Here is a 13,632-nt window from a genome sequence, read left to right as displayed (position 1 = left end):
GTTATCGGTGGAGGTACTGGATATCGGTCTTATCGGTATCGGCTCAGAAATCCAATATCGGTCGGGCTCTAGTTATAACTATATAATTCAGTCACGCTAAACTGTTTCCCATATTTCAGTAGCAACAGAAAACTTCGGGAATTACAATATAAGCCCAACCAGTGGTTCTCAAACTGGGGGCGTGCCTCCTTGGGCGGCGTGAAAGTATCTGAACGGGGCGCGACGCTCCAGTGAACTGAAATCTTTTCCGCGCTTGGCCCGATTCACCCCCGTTTTATGGTTGTTGCTCGGTGTATAGTCTGAATTTCGTATTGGAGAATTCTCTCATCAACATTCATAACCTTCCATACCATCAAACTATATGTAGCCTAAGGAATTGCTAACTTTTTGGTTTGATTGTGTGCTATGACGATAAGGGGGGCACGAAATATTCACTGTCATAAAGGGGGCGTGTCTAAAAAAGTTAGAGAACCAGCGGGCCAAATTAAATATTAATATATCAAAAATGGATGAACAGCAAATAAACTCTTCTGAAACCTGTGCTGAACCATTTCCTACACCTCGGTCAAAGTTTTTTAAATCTCTGACCAGTACCGAGGCTTGTTGCAACAATAGCAAAAAAAATTCAAGTTTCCAACCAAGGCTTCATCAAACTTGATCACGCATTTGTAGAGATGTTATCCCAATCTTACCTCCAATCTTGGCCAAATTTATGTGGGCCAGAAACTTTTCGCACCCTTATCAAATGCAATCGAACAGTTTCCGAGCAAGTGAAAATGTAAATGCGAACCAAGATATTTTAATTCTTAGTTATCAGGGGGTTCTTTCCTTTTGCATTCATTTTAATTTTACGCACCTTATCGGTATCATCCTTATATCTGACGCCTTACCAATTACATTTCATTATCCTGACTCAGCTCTGAGTAGCGTAATCATTTGATTGCATTTCATTGACTGTCCTGTAGCCTATTCGTTGTTAGTCGCTCAAACCTTTGGTTCTTAACAGTCGCTTGAAACATTTTTCTGTGCTTGTAGTTTTCAGTACTTAGGATTAAGAATAGTTCGAATACGTTCGAGTTTTTTTAAATTAAATGGTATTCTACATATCAGGAATGAAACATGAATAGCTTGAGATTGTTGCTAATTACGTCGCTACGGTTGTCAAAGAACACCTCTTTACAGAATCAATCATCTGTCTAAAAGTAATAGTAATTGAAATTATAATTGTAATTAATTACATGTTAAACAGTAATTGTAATTGTAATTGTAATTTGATATTTTTAGCATTGAATAATTGTAATTGTAATTGTAATTGAATTAAAATATTGTGATTGATCCAACTCTGGTATCCACTCGGAATCGGTGCCAATATAAGCAAAAAGAAAGAAAAGTCTAACAGACACGCTCAACACCTGCTTGTTATAGTTGTTGAATAGACTAAAATTGTTCGCACTGTGACAGTGCTTCCAAAATCAGGTCAGCTACGTTTCTCCTGAATTCATTTTTCGCCCAACGAATCTGGGAAATATCGGCTTCAACAGTAGCCGTTGAGGGAAAGAATGTTGCCAGTCCTCCACAAAAGGTTTTCAGAGCTTCAAAATTTTCGGAGGGCCGAACCGGCTTCCAAGTATCATGAAAAGAGATCACTTCGCTATAGTGCCATCGATCTCATTGCGGAAAGAATTTTCTTCCCGATACTTTTCCAGAAGTTTCCTGTGTTGTCTCTCAACACATTCCATTATGTAGCCCGAACATCCCATCTCCTTCAGTCTACCGTTATATTTTCGGGGGACTTCAGATGGCTTTAATATTACTAACTCACATGGAAGAGTCCTTGGAAGGTTAGCATGTTTAAGAACAAGGCTATCTGGCAAAACGAGACTGCAGCCCGGAAATAGCCGGACAGTTTGCTGCCTCACAATGTTCTACTCGATCACAATGCAAAAATCGTGCTTGATTTTGGGGGTTCCAGATCCATGAGCAGAATACAGTCTATCTTTTAGTAATCAGTACAGCAGCAGCTTTCCATTGATACCCGTTTTATCAAATTTAGCGCTCGGCAAGTCGGTCAAAAATGGTCGTAAAATTGCCTTCGGACAAATGGAAAGTATGACGTAAACCAAATAAAGTCATCCGCCGATCAATCTCGCTGTGTCCACACCATTTAGGACACCATGCTTTCACCCCGAATGGGTGGGTTGGACCCAGATTAAGAAACCTGCCCTTCACACACGTTCTTCTCGCTTGTAACGCGGTCCTGGTAACACAACACCATAAATGAAATACACTATTGGTACAGGCCGTGTTATTTTTGACATATGCCAAAAATTGCTCATTTTTGGCATTTTCAAATTTTTATTTTAGGCAGTTTTGGCATCTGGCTCCCGAAATGCCAAAAATAACACGGCCTGGTTATATGGGAAGAGACACTGGATTCATAAGGTTTTTAGATTTTTATGGTAGCAGTGTTGTGTATGAATCTACTTCTTTACAATTGTAGGCTTCTTTGGCGGATTTTAAGCTAGCTGTAAATATTACATCCCCTGATAAAGTGAGGCTCGCGAAACGATTTCATAATCATCATGATTGCTTTATTAACCGTTTTTATCAGTTTAATACCCCACAAAAATGCGATACAATGAAGAGATAAGAAGGTGTCGAACCTTGGCCCCCTATAGGCGATCTAAAGAGGAGGCATGCACAGTATGCACAGTGCACACTGAATGAAAATTGAATATAGTAAAGAAAATAGCAAGCGACAAAGGCCCGTGACACCCACTCGACCAAATTGCTACAGAGCTGAAAAAAAGCCAAACCTAATTCAGCGTCGCTGGTTAAAATATTTACATTTTTACGCCAACATATGAGCTAACGTGAATACCAAATGAATCGATTCAACTCAAGGCCACAGCAAGCGGACTCGATGATTTATTTTTCGTCAGCGGCTACCCGACCGGTAAAAACAGGTCACATTTAGCTGTACTTTACTGAAGTGTAGTGCGCTCCGCATTCGATATAGTTCGGACATATCCGAATATGTTTGACCATATTGCTCAGTCAACAAATGGTTGTGCCTTAAAAGCACCATTTTTAGTCACAGGCAACTTTTTCATAGGGGGAATTTCAGCTCAAATATCGGCCAAGAGGTCCACGAGACGAAAAAGGTGGTGAACCACTGCCATAGACCGATGCAGTTACGCCGATCTGACCGCTGGCCTGAATTTGATTTTCGTTCTGTTGCCTTCCTACTGCGCTTGCGATAGAGAGTTTATTGTCATGGAGATATCGGTGCTTACAGCACTGGGAATGGATGCCAAGTGTGAGTTTTTCTGGAACGCTTTGGGTCAAGTTTGCAGACCTAGGGGTCTGGGGTGCGTTACATGACTTAATTATTTTATAGTAGGAGGGGTTATCGCTATGCTGTTTGCCTTTTGGGAGGAAATTATTCCCGCATTGTGTAATTTTCTTGCTGTTTACCGAGAAAAAATGTGATATTTAGGCGGTCCCACCAGAATTTCCGTGGAATGGCAAAGTGACAAATATGACAGCTCTGCAGAAACTAGGTTATAAACAACGCATACCTTCGGGTATCCCATACCCTGCTAATTGAACAAAAATTATAAATGCAACTTTATACTGCAATTTTTCTCAAAATGAAATGCAACTTTCTCGCATTTTTAGTGCAACAAAAACTTGCCCTAGTAATAATTGAATAATTAATTGAGTATCAGTAACGTTGGCCTATGCCCGAAACTTCCGAAGACACCACCTTCCTTAGCTCTACCGGTGGCGGGTATAAAATTGGATCGCCACAGCAGCAGAGCAATATTTTAAAATGTAGGCCTACATGTAATATTTTATGAATTTTTCGCGCGTTACGTTATCTCCTGTGTTTAGGTTGAACATATCCCAGGTCATACTGTTGGGTACCAGAGCCAATAAGCGAGTCACGTAAAAGAGGAGTTGCGACAAACTGGCTTGATCACGCAAACCTTTGTATTTGCCTACGGTTGCGGACTGGACTGTTGAAGTTTCCGCAAGATGGCGCGCACCAAGTCCTTAGACCACCAACTTGTATGGTATTGATAAGATACGACAGTGGTGTTTATAACCTTGTGAGGCTTTGTGCTCCACGACAATGGCACAGTGGCAATTTCAACGGTGCAATGCATTTTTTGGCGACTTTTATTGCTCTCTCTCTTCCATAAGCTATACGCATTAATTCATCGGATCTTTGCTGCCGACTTTCAAGCTCGGCTAACTATACTTTCTGGGTTTTGTAAGTCATTGCAACCGCAGAGAGGTCGGCGATGAGGAGCGCAGATACATCACCGACACATAGAAACTTAGTAGAGCCGAGACTCGAACCAACAACCATTGGTATCGTGACGGTGTCGCTTGGCACACTGCGCCCCTCGCTTCCCGTCACACCACCAACTTGATTTTGATCGTTGGGTATCCTCCTTTGAGGGAAATGCGACTTTGCTGTTTGCTGTCAAGTGTCGCCTAATTGCACTATCGAAATTTAACGATATTTTTTTTAAAAGTCCCCGCAGCTCTCACATTCAACCTGCCCGAAACAAGTTGTAGACTACTTTTAAACTGGTTTGTATAACACTTGCACTATTGAGACGTACGCCCAACTTAGACTTTGAACTCTCTATTACACGACACCAGAGTTGGATCAATTACATTATTTCAGTTCAATTACAATTACAATTACAATTACTTTCATGCATGTTTCAATTACATTACAATTACTCCATGCTAAAAATATCAAATTATAATTACAATTACAATTACTCCTTGCATGCTTCAATTACATTACCATTACAATTACAATTGCTACTGTTGAACATGTAATTGAATAATTATAAATTCAACCGTGCTCCTTGACAACCGTAGCGTCGTAATTAACAACAATTCAAGTATTCATGTTTCATTCATATTACGCAAATACCCGTTAATTAACAAAAAGAAAAAAACGTTTTCGAACTATTCCAGTATGCAGTATGTCGTTGAAAAAAGTATTATAATATATGCACGTGTTGGATTTGCGTACCGCTATATAGTATATAAGTAAAGAAATAATTATTTTTATCGAGGGACGAAGGAATTAGGACGAGGAGTAAAAACAAAACCGTGCATTGTCAGATAAGACGTTATATAATTTCCAGTGGTCTGGTTAGTTAGCCAGACGAAGTAACGATGCAGCATCGTGATCTGAAATCGTATTGTAGATTGCCAACCCACGGATATAGGCGCAAGATGCGAGTCACGGATGAATGCACCGACAAACGTACTACAGAGCCGGCTAAAAGCAGCAAACTTTGTAGTCCTAGAGCTGGCACTAATTCCGAAAATACAAATTAAAATCTCGTCAGAGCAATGTAACTGCTCCAAAATAGCCGTTTAAGGCCGGCTGTTCTGAAAAGTGAGAGCGCTGCAGCAGCATGACCACAACAATGACCAATTACGCCCAGCGATTGTTCAGAACAATGCTGATTCCCAGACTTTCACGACTATTTTGGGATGGTACCATTGCCTGGAAATATACTTTTATTGCGGAATCAGTGCGACACTAGCTTTCGATTAGGACCATACATATCAAATTTCGACGCTTGGATCGCCAGCTATGGGACTATCAATTCTGCTGCTTTTAGCGGGCTCAACAGTTCGCTTCTCGGCGAATTTAATCGTGAGTCACGTGTTGCGAATCCATCCGTTGGTTAGTAATCTAACAATTGTATACAATGGCAGCCGAGGCCAGTATAGCGGTAAAAATAAAAAAACTTCGCCCGCAAGGGCGCGGTCAAGGGCTTCCGCGAATGGATCCACCAAATTTCTTGTCGATATTTAAAGAGAATGCATTATAAGTCAATTATTTTATGTTGTGCTTGTCAGGTCTCAATAGCAATTTAATGTAATTGAAATTGTAATTAGGCAAAATTTTTGTCAAATTACAATTACAATTACAATTACACAAAGTAAAAATGCTTCAATTACAATTACATTACAATTACATTGAAATATGTAATTAATTACATTCAGCTCAATTACAAATTACAATTGATCCAACTCTGCATGACACCATGCAGAAAAATACGTTTCAAACTTCTAAATCAAATAAAAGCTATATGCATTATCACTCTAATTAATGGACGAACTTCCAACGTCTTGCATTTTGGAATTATTATATAAGATTCAAATATATTATACATTTAGCGGACCGGTAGAAAAACTTGCCATGCACCAGCACCGGCCCGCGGACCGCAGCTTGAAAACTACTGGCGAAGACAGTGCGCGTGTGACTCATGTCAGGACCACTTTGAGCTTATGCTTGTTGGAGAGTTATTTGGACATCTCCATGATGATCACGAACACATCAGAATTATTGTTTCACTACGGATTTCCAGACAAGTTGGACTATAAATACTTCACTCCAAATGTGTAATATTTATTACAATCACTCATTTCGCGACGGAATTGGCCGATAATCCTAAGTCGGCTATTTCATCAAGTAATAGGAAGCTTATCGACATGTTGCCACCAAGTCATCGAGATTAGAATACGTAGCATAAAGTTGCAACGTCTGAAAAATTCTCAGTTAGAACTTTTATACGTCAATCGGAATCGCGTCATAAGAGTCATGATCGTCTTACGCCACACATCGTCCGCCGGAGTCATGTTACTTGTATTGGTTGTATTTCATCGTGTAATAATACGTGAGCGTATTTGGTCTAAACAAATTGATAGTTCTCGCATTCAGCATCTTGTAAGCGCACTTTGAGTTATGGCGTCGAATTTTGCATCGTAAGCTCAATTAGTCAGATCCTGTGTACTTTATAATACCTTCTGGAATCTAGATTCTAGAATGTAGCGTCTCTCATAATTTCGAAAGTGCCATGCAATTCATGAAAGGTCAATTTTTTAGGCAAGCAGTCTTGGCGAAAAGAGCGTGTATTTCCACCCGGGTATACCACCCCTGATATACGAGTGTGAATATTCACCCATATCACACGAAGCCATCAGAACCTAACTATGACTTATACCGCGGTTTAAATCGAGTGCTAGATTTTAATCCAACTTATGCATGCACAATGCACATAGGAACATAACATTTACGACCGCGATATAATTCTGAGTTGCGCTCTGTTTTCGTGTACTACCCTCTTCTGCCCTTTGGGTGCTTTTCATCCCATTTATATGGCATATCTATGATTTGGTATATCTCTCTTCAATATTTATATATAGGCATATATATATTCCTAGTATGCGTGACTTGAAGAGTCTCACTGTACCATTGCAGCACAGAACAATATGACATGAGGTGGATGTAGTAGAAATATATTGACACGGGCGCGCCCACTGTTAGAATCTATAATTGCAGATTGTTACCGAACTCTGTTACATTTGTGAGATCCCCGGTGTCAGTTGCTACGTCACGTCGTATCATTGTCGCAAACTCCTGAGATTACGTTTTGATCTCTAGCTGATATTTGTCACGTGGATATACATGTAGGCACCCTATTGGATAGTAATAGCAGCTGATATATGGTCAAATTGCAGATGTTGCAAGGAGGGAATAGCTACTACAACAGCGGTTCTCAACCGGGGGTCCGCGAAACATTTTCAGGGGATCCGCGAAACCTCTAAAGTAGTAAAATAATTAAAAAATCTAATTTGTATTTTGTTGTCATTAGAGAACGCATTAGACAGTTTCGCGCCATAATTGCTAAACCTTTGGGACTCACATCAGTGAAAAAGTCGTCTCAGATGAAATATCCGACTGGGCAAACTCATTGTAATTTTGTTATTGCCAATAGCCTGTCAATGCAAACATATTTCTCTTTGGCGATGTTTTGTTAAGGTTTGCTGAAAATGAAATGTTGGAGATAGCAAGGTCTAACAGGCTGACTTTGCAAAAATTTGGGATTTGGAGTTGTCAGTCTCAGCAAATTAGTTTGTTTGTGGTGTTCATGGTGTTTGTCGACTGTTATGGTCATTTACATCAGCCCGGTATTCTTATTTTTGATTCCGTATCTGCCGAATTGTAGCACGGCCCACTTCTGGGATTTTTGTCAGACACCGCTTACGCGGATGAGATGACGAGGAGGAGCCCCCAACACTTAGCTAGGAATTGTGGAGTCGACCGCAGTCGGGCTCGAAACCACACCCATTGGTGATGCAGCCGTGGATTATACCAATACTCTATCTCGCCTCCGCAGATAGTAAATAGTCGTTTGAAATAGAAATTTCTGAATTTTATTCCTAATCAGTCTTAATGAAGGAATTGAAAAATTGCTCTAAGAAATCCATTTTCTCCTGTTATATAACCACTGAATATCTTCAAGATGAGTGAAATGACTAAGCCGGACATGATATATGTTTATTGAAAACCCATTTCAAAAGCTGTCGTCGGAAGCGTTACGCCTTAATATTACATTCGCCACCACCTATCTTTGGGGAAATGGATTTTCGGCACTCGTTCATATCAAATCGAGGGCGCGAAGACGCTGCAAAATTCGCTTCGAAATAAAAAAAACGTCAACCCAATTTCTACATAAAGTGTGATGTTATTTTCAAGAAAAGTCACTCCGTGACTTTTTATCAGTAGCCTCCAATTAATATTTGCACAAGACAGATGTCGGTTGCACGATAATTGATCTAATTTCGAACGAAAACTCCATGGGGTCCGCGGGGTCCGTGTCGGTTCAAAAGGGGTCCGCGAAGACAAAAAGGTTGGGAACCACTGCACTACAATAAATAATGCATCGCAGATATTCCCTATGACTAGCAGTGTTTATCTCGCCAATTCCTTAGTATTCAAGATGCCGACTTATACGACAATATTTGAACACAAACGAATGATTGGCGATGTTTGGTTCTACTTTTGTTCTAAAGATTTTAAACTTCCGATGAAATCCAGCCGCCATCGCAGCGGGCATTAAGAAGATTACATGATTTTAGTAGTATCGACCATCTGCTGTCGTGAGAGTATCAGCGAAGAAGTAGCGTGACCTCGGGTAATCCCGAACACTATATAAACCAAATCTCCCATGTTAGACAAATAGTACGTGTATTAAACGGGGTCGGGTCATGGTACGATTAGCTATATTGATTTTGTGTGTCCTATTGGCTCGCGGTGTAACATCGCAATTACACGGAAGGACGGATTGCTCGCAGCTACAGAATGAATATGATTCATTCTGTCGAGCCAGTGTTCAATCCGCGCAAGGAGCCCCAGGCAAACGAGGGGCTACTGGAAATAAAGGAGAGAAGGGTGAGAGAGGAGTGGAAGGCGAAAAGGGAGATGATGGACTGGTCGATTACCGAAGGGTGAACGATATTGTGGCTGCTAGAACGGAAGGTACGGCTGTCGTAAAAGCAGATATATATATCCATTCGTTGAAGGTACACTTCCAGCCATATTCATGTCTGGTTAAGACTATTCAGGAGGCGCTCACGAGTAGCCTATAGCTTCGGGCCCTACCATTTACCTGCTACATTTATGTCCACTTGTCCAGTCGTCAAAGGTTGGTTACAGAATCGATATCTCAGTCATTTGTGGCGAATAGGGCTGTGCACATACAATTTCTTTATTCAAGTATCGTGGATGGGGTATTGTTAAAAGGTCACCGTTAAAATATACCTTTGATAGTGCTACTGCAGTGGTCGGGAACCTATGGCTGCGCGAGTCATATATCGCTCTTTTGGCTATAAGATATGGCTCTTTGACAATTTTGTATTTATTTTGCACCTAATTTAGCAATATTGCAGCAACTTGTTAGTAAACTTTCATGATGGCGAGAATGATTATTCTCGTGACAGCATGAACAATCAAACAGGTCTTTGAGAGGTCAAAGCAGCGGGTATAGGGTTAGGAGCAGGACCGCCCTCTTTTTAAAATCCCCAATTTCAGTTGCTGTCGCACCGGCTCCATTATCGTGCGCCAAGAAATCATGGACGATACCTTGATTGACGAAAGAGAATAGCAGACATGGCGACACTTGTAGGACAATGCCTTGGAACTGACATGTACAATTACAAATTCAAATTTAAAACAACGCTATATCCATTTTCTTGATTGTCAGTAGCTTTCTAGCACCGCCGTAAAAATGTAGGTGTGTGGCGCAACGTTACGTTACGCCATATATTTTAGAAGGCGATCTATACTTGGATTTTCAGAATCAGCGCGACAATTATATCTGATTAATATCTGTGATTATAAATTCTAAGCTATTAACTATGAGTTGCGTTGTCACAGGTGAGGCTTGGCCCGTCTGTGCCTAATCTGAGCCTTACCTCTCATTGCGCGCTTTATTTTCGGACAATATATATGAAAATTCCGTGATTTTGGGAATAAAAATATTTAACATCTAGTCGTTCATAAACCTCGATAGAAGATAACAATAACCATTGCAGTTGCAGGGTCACAATTTTCCTTCATTCATCTTCGACGACATCCGAGGCCCTGCCTCACTCGCCTCCCCTAACCCACGTCACTGACCTACCATATCATACCCAATGGGTATGTAGGCCTACTGCTGTAGTGACCATGTTTGGCTCCACCTACGCATGTGGGCAGAAAAATATGGCGCTCACTACGAATCCCATATATTAAGTGCTACTATACTATAAAAGCGCCACGGATGTCCAATTATGACGTAACATGTAATTGACATGTATGGCTCTTTCGGACTTACAATTGAAAATATTGGGCCAATATGGCTCTTTGGTTGAAAAAGGTTCCCGGCCACCGTGCTAGTACATACAAACAGAAAAACGAATTTGGTAGAGGATTTGATATGTCTTTCTAAATCCTATTCCATGATCTTTGCAAAAGCAGTCAAATTTACACTGGCATTTGCATCTTCATGGCTACAGGAACGTCGACATATGAGCATGGGACATAATATCATGCGACACTTGAGCTGTTGAGCATGTGGGTAAAATGTGGGTTTGCGGCCGGGAATTGGTTTCAGTGGAGTTCAACCGCCAGTCCGCGACGACTATTCTACCGTTTCGCCAGATATTTTGTAATTTTAAACATCAATTGCAAAATACAAGATGTTGAAGGCTTCTTAATTGTTGAAAGAAGTAAAACATCACGTTTAAAACTGATTTTAAACATCGCCAGTTCCGTAATATACAGAAATGTGACGTAACATTAGACCTAACAACATATTCTATTGACCCTGAGTAGTGAGTACATACCGTCTCCCGTGTCAAAATGCGATCGACAACTTGGAGCTGACTCGCTGAATCGCTCAGCTTACTTGATAATTCGTTAAATCTGTTTGTGGCTCACCACTGTCTTCAGGAGTTTTCGTGCGGTGCATTGCATTTGTTCTACGCATTTCGCAGTACGTCTGTTGGAAGTGGGAAATGAGCAAAGATGTTTGATCCTAGTTTGAAACGCTTTTCTTCTCAATATTATGGAACAGTACATAAAGTAGGCTATTATTCGAGTTTGTATTTCAGGGGCTCGTCGCTTGCCTATTCGCTGGATTCGCGAGGACCGAAATAAAAAAATAGAAAAAAAAACGAAATAGAAATAGAAAAAAAACGGCCTATCCGAACCCGAAAAACATGGTATCAGATCAGCCGAAGCGTCATTTTATAACGCTATTCAAAGTAAGGTTGATGTCTGGCCACCATTGTGAAGATTTAAGTGTCGGGATCAGGGTTGCATTTAAAACAAATGGTTGCTTAAAACATTTTGTTTAAACCACGCTGTGCTGTATGCATTACATGCGATATAGAATTTCCCTATATTACATCGATTCGATATAGATAGAAATCGCACCAAAACAACAATATAGTCTTGATTGTCAGAGGCTGAGGCATTCATAATTGCTATTACTGCGCACTTATCAGTCGCCAGCTTTTCATATAGGCCGTGAGTTGGTTTGGGAGAGATCCTCACCAATATTTTGTAATCAGGACGCCAAATTGAGAAGTGGGGCACGGAACATTTTAAAATCGGAATTAGATGTTTGGAATCCCTGGTGTAATCGGTTAATCCACGGTATATGGCGCGTTCGTCTGAGCAGAGCAATATTACCTCGACTCTGCAAACATATTACCGCAAAATTTCATGAAGCCGTCATCAACACAAATGAAACCCTCAACAAGTCAATCCCTAGTAGAATTCGTGCAAAACATGGTTGCATACTTTTATCGTGATTGCATTTCTGGTTTATTGAATTTTTGAAGATCCACCGGTCCGCGAGCTAAAAAAATGTTCAAAACCGCTGGTACGCTAGATTAGGGATTGCGTTAGGGTTAGGTTTGGGGTTAGGATATATTGGGGATATCATATTTCGGGAATCTGAAAAGAAGACGCTTTTTCGACTTTCAGACTTACAAATTGGTCAATTGTTCCGAGTTTGTAGTTGGTTGGCTAAAACAAGGTCGTCTTTCTGTCTCAACTCATATATTTAACCTAGTATATTGAACCAAAATTTTCAATAAAGAGGACAAATTCTCAAAGAAGTAAAAAAAGACAAACTCTCTTAAAAGACAACTTATGGTAACCCTAGGATATGTGTAAGTGTTGAATTCGGGATACGGTGCGGGATTGGATAAGATTCGGGGTTGTCAAACCACATACAAAACTGACGCATGCTAAAGTGTCCCATGCGGATCTGTCGTTTTTCATTTGGTCGCATGGTCATGTGTCGGGCAACCGAAAACAACATTTTTTTGGCTGAACGAGAGAGACTGCCCGGAGTTGACGAATAAATGCGGGTATTTGTAAACCAAGCTGTTACGCTTCACTCGCAAATGATGATTGGGTGTCGGGTCTAGCAGAGCCATCAAACCGATGACGTTCCCATTTCACTGATGAATATTTCTATATTATTCTAATTCCTGGTGCTAGTGCCAAGGAAGCTATTTTTATTGTAACACGGGTCAATATCATATTCTTAAAATCAGTATCAGGATGTGTTGTCATTTCCAGGACCAGCATGCTCTATGAACGTGAAGCACGATAAGGATCATTATACGCTTTCTTCGTCTGGAATGTACGATTCTAGGAGTAAACCGGAGTTTGCAAAACTTGATGGGCAATCTTCCAGCGGTTCATCTGGCGCCTGGTGTGGGCGAACCGGTGAGCAAGGGCTGTTGATACACGAGATGAGCAATGTTCATTGGGAATGGGCCGGGAATGCTCCCGGGTAATTACTGCATCAATGTGATCCGATCAGAGAATGCACAGCCACTCCACTCCAAATTTGGTGATCACTAAATTAGCTGAATGCGGAAAAAATGCCAACGCCTTCGCCTATTACTACTCGCACTCTATAAGCGTAGTTGATTAAATAAAAGGTCAGTACCATCGTGACCCTCACCAAAAGGCAGACGACTCCGGGGATCGCAACCTACATGTTGAGAACCACTGCCTTTCAATGCGATTTGGTTTATTCAAATACAGGAGAGAACGATTGGATTGTAATCACATTTGACGGACCACGACTGGTCGCTGGCATTGTCACTCAGGGAAGTCCTTCCAGTAACCATTGGACCATTACATATCATGTATCATGCTTTGACCATGGAGTGTACTCCGAATATGCCGAAAATGGAAAAACTAAGGTATATGTTTCGCTATAACGAACAGTGTGG

At 40.8% G+C, this 13,632-nt stretch overlaps 1 protein-coding gene and 1 long non-coding RNA gene across 2 annotated transcripts in view; one reads left to right on the top strand and one right to left on the bottom strand.

Moving 5' to 3' along the window:
* Positions 1-13,632, bottom strand: part of LOC145451672 (uncharacterized) — a 324,257-nt gene that overhangs the window by 88,479 nt on the left and 222,146 nt on the right. The window lies entirely within an intron of this gene.
* The window catches only part of LOC145451650 (uncharacterized), a 29,331-nt gene continuing 22,988 nt past the window's right edge, over positions 7,290-13,632 (top strand). The window contains exons 1-3 of the mRNA XM_080329861.1: positions 7,290-9,370; positions 12,968-13,117; positions 13,442-13,602. Of these exons, the coding sequence (XP_080185987.1) occupies positions 9,100-9,370; positions 12,968-13,117; positions 13,442-13,602 (582 nt within the window). The 5' untranslated portion in view covers positions 7,290-9,099. The remainder of the gene's footprint in view (positions 9,371-12,967; positions 13,118-13,441; positions 13,603-13,632) is intronic.

This window comes from Botryllus schlosseri, chromosome 12, assembly GCF_051294905.1.
Source record: "Botryllus schlosseri isolate E-star chromosome 12, Bs_hap1, whole genome shotgun sequence".
Classification (NCBI taxonomy): Eukaryota; Metazoa; Chordata; class Ascidiacea; order Stolidobranchia; family Styelidae; genus Botryllus; species Botryllus schlosseri.
The sequence above is the reverse complement of the archived record's forward strand: the minus strand, read 5'-3'. Positions and strand labels throughout refer to the sequence as shown.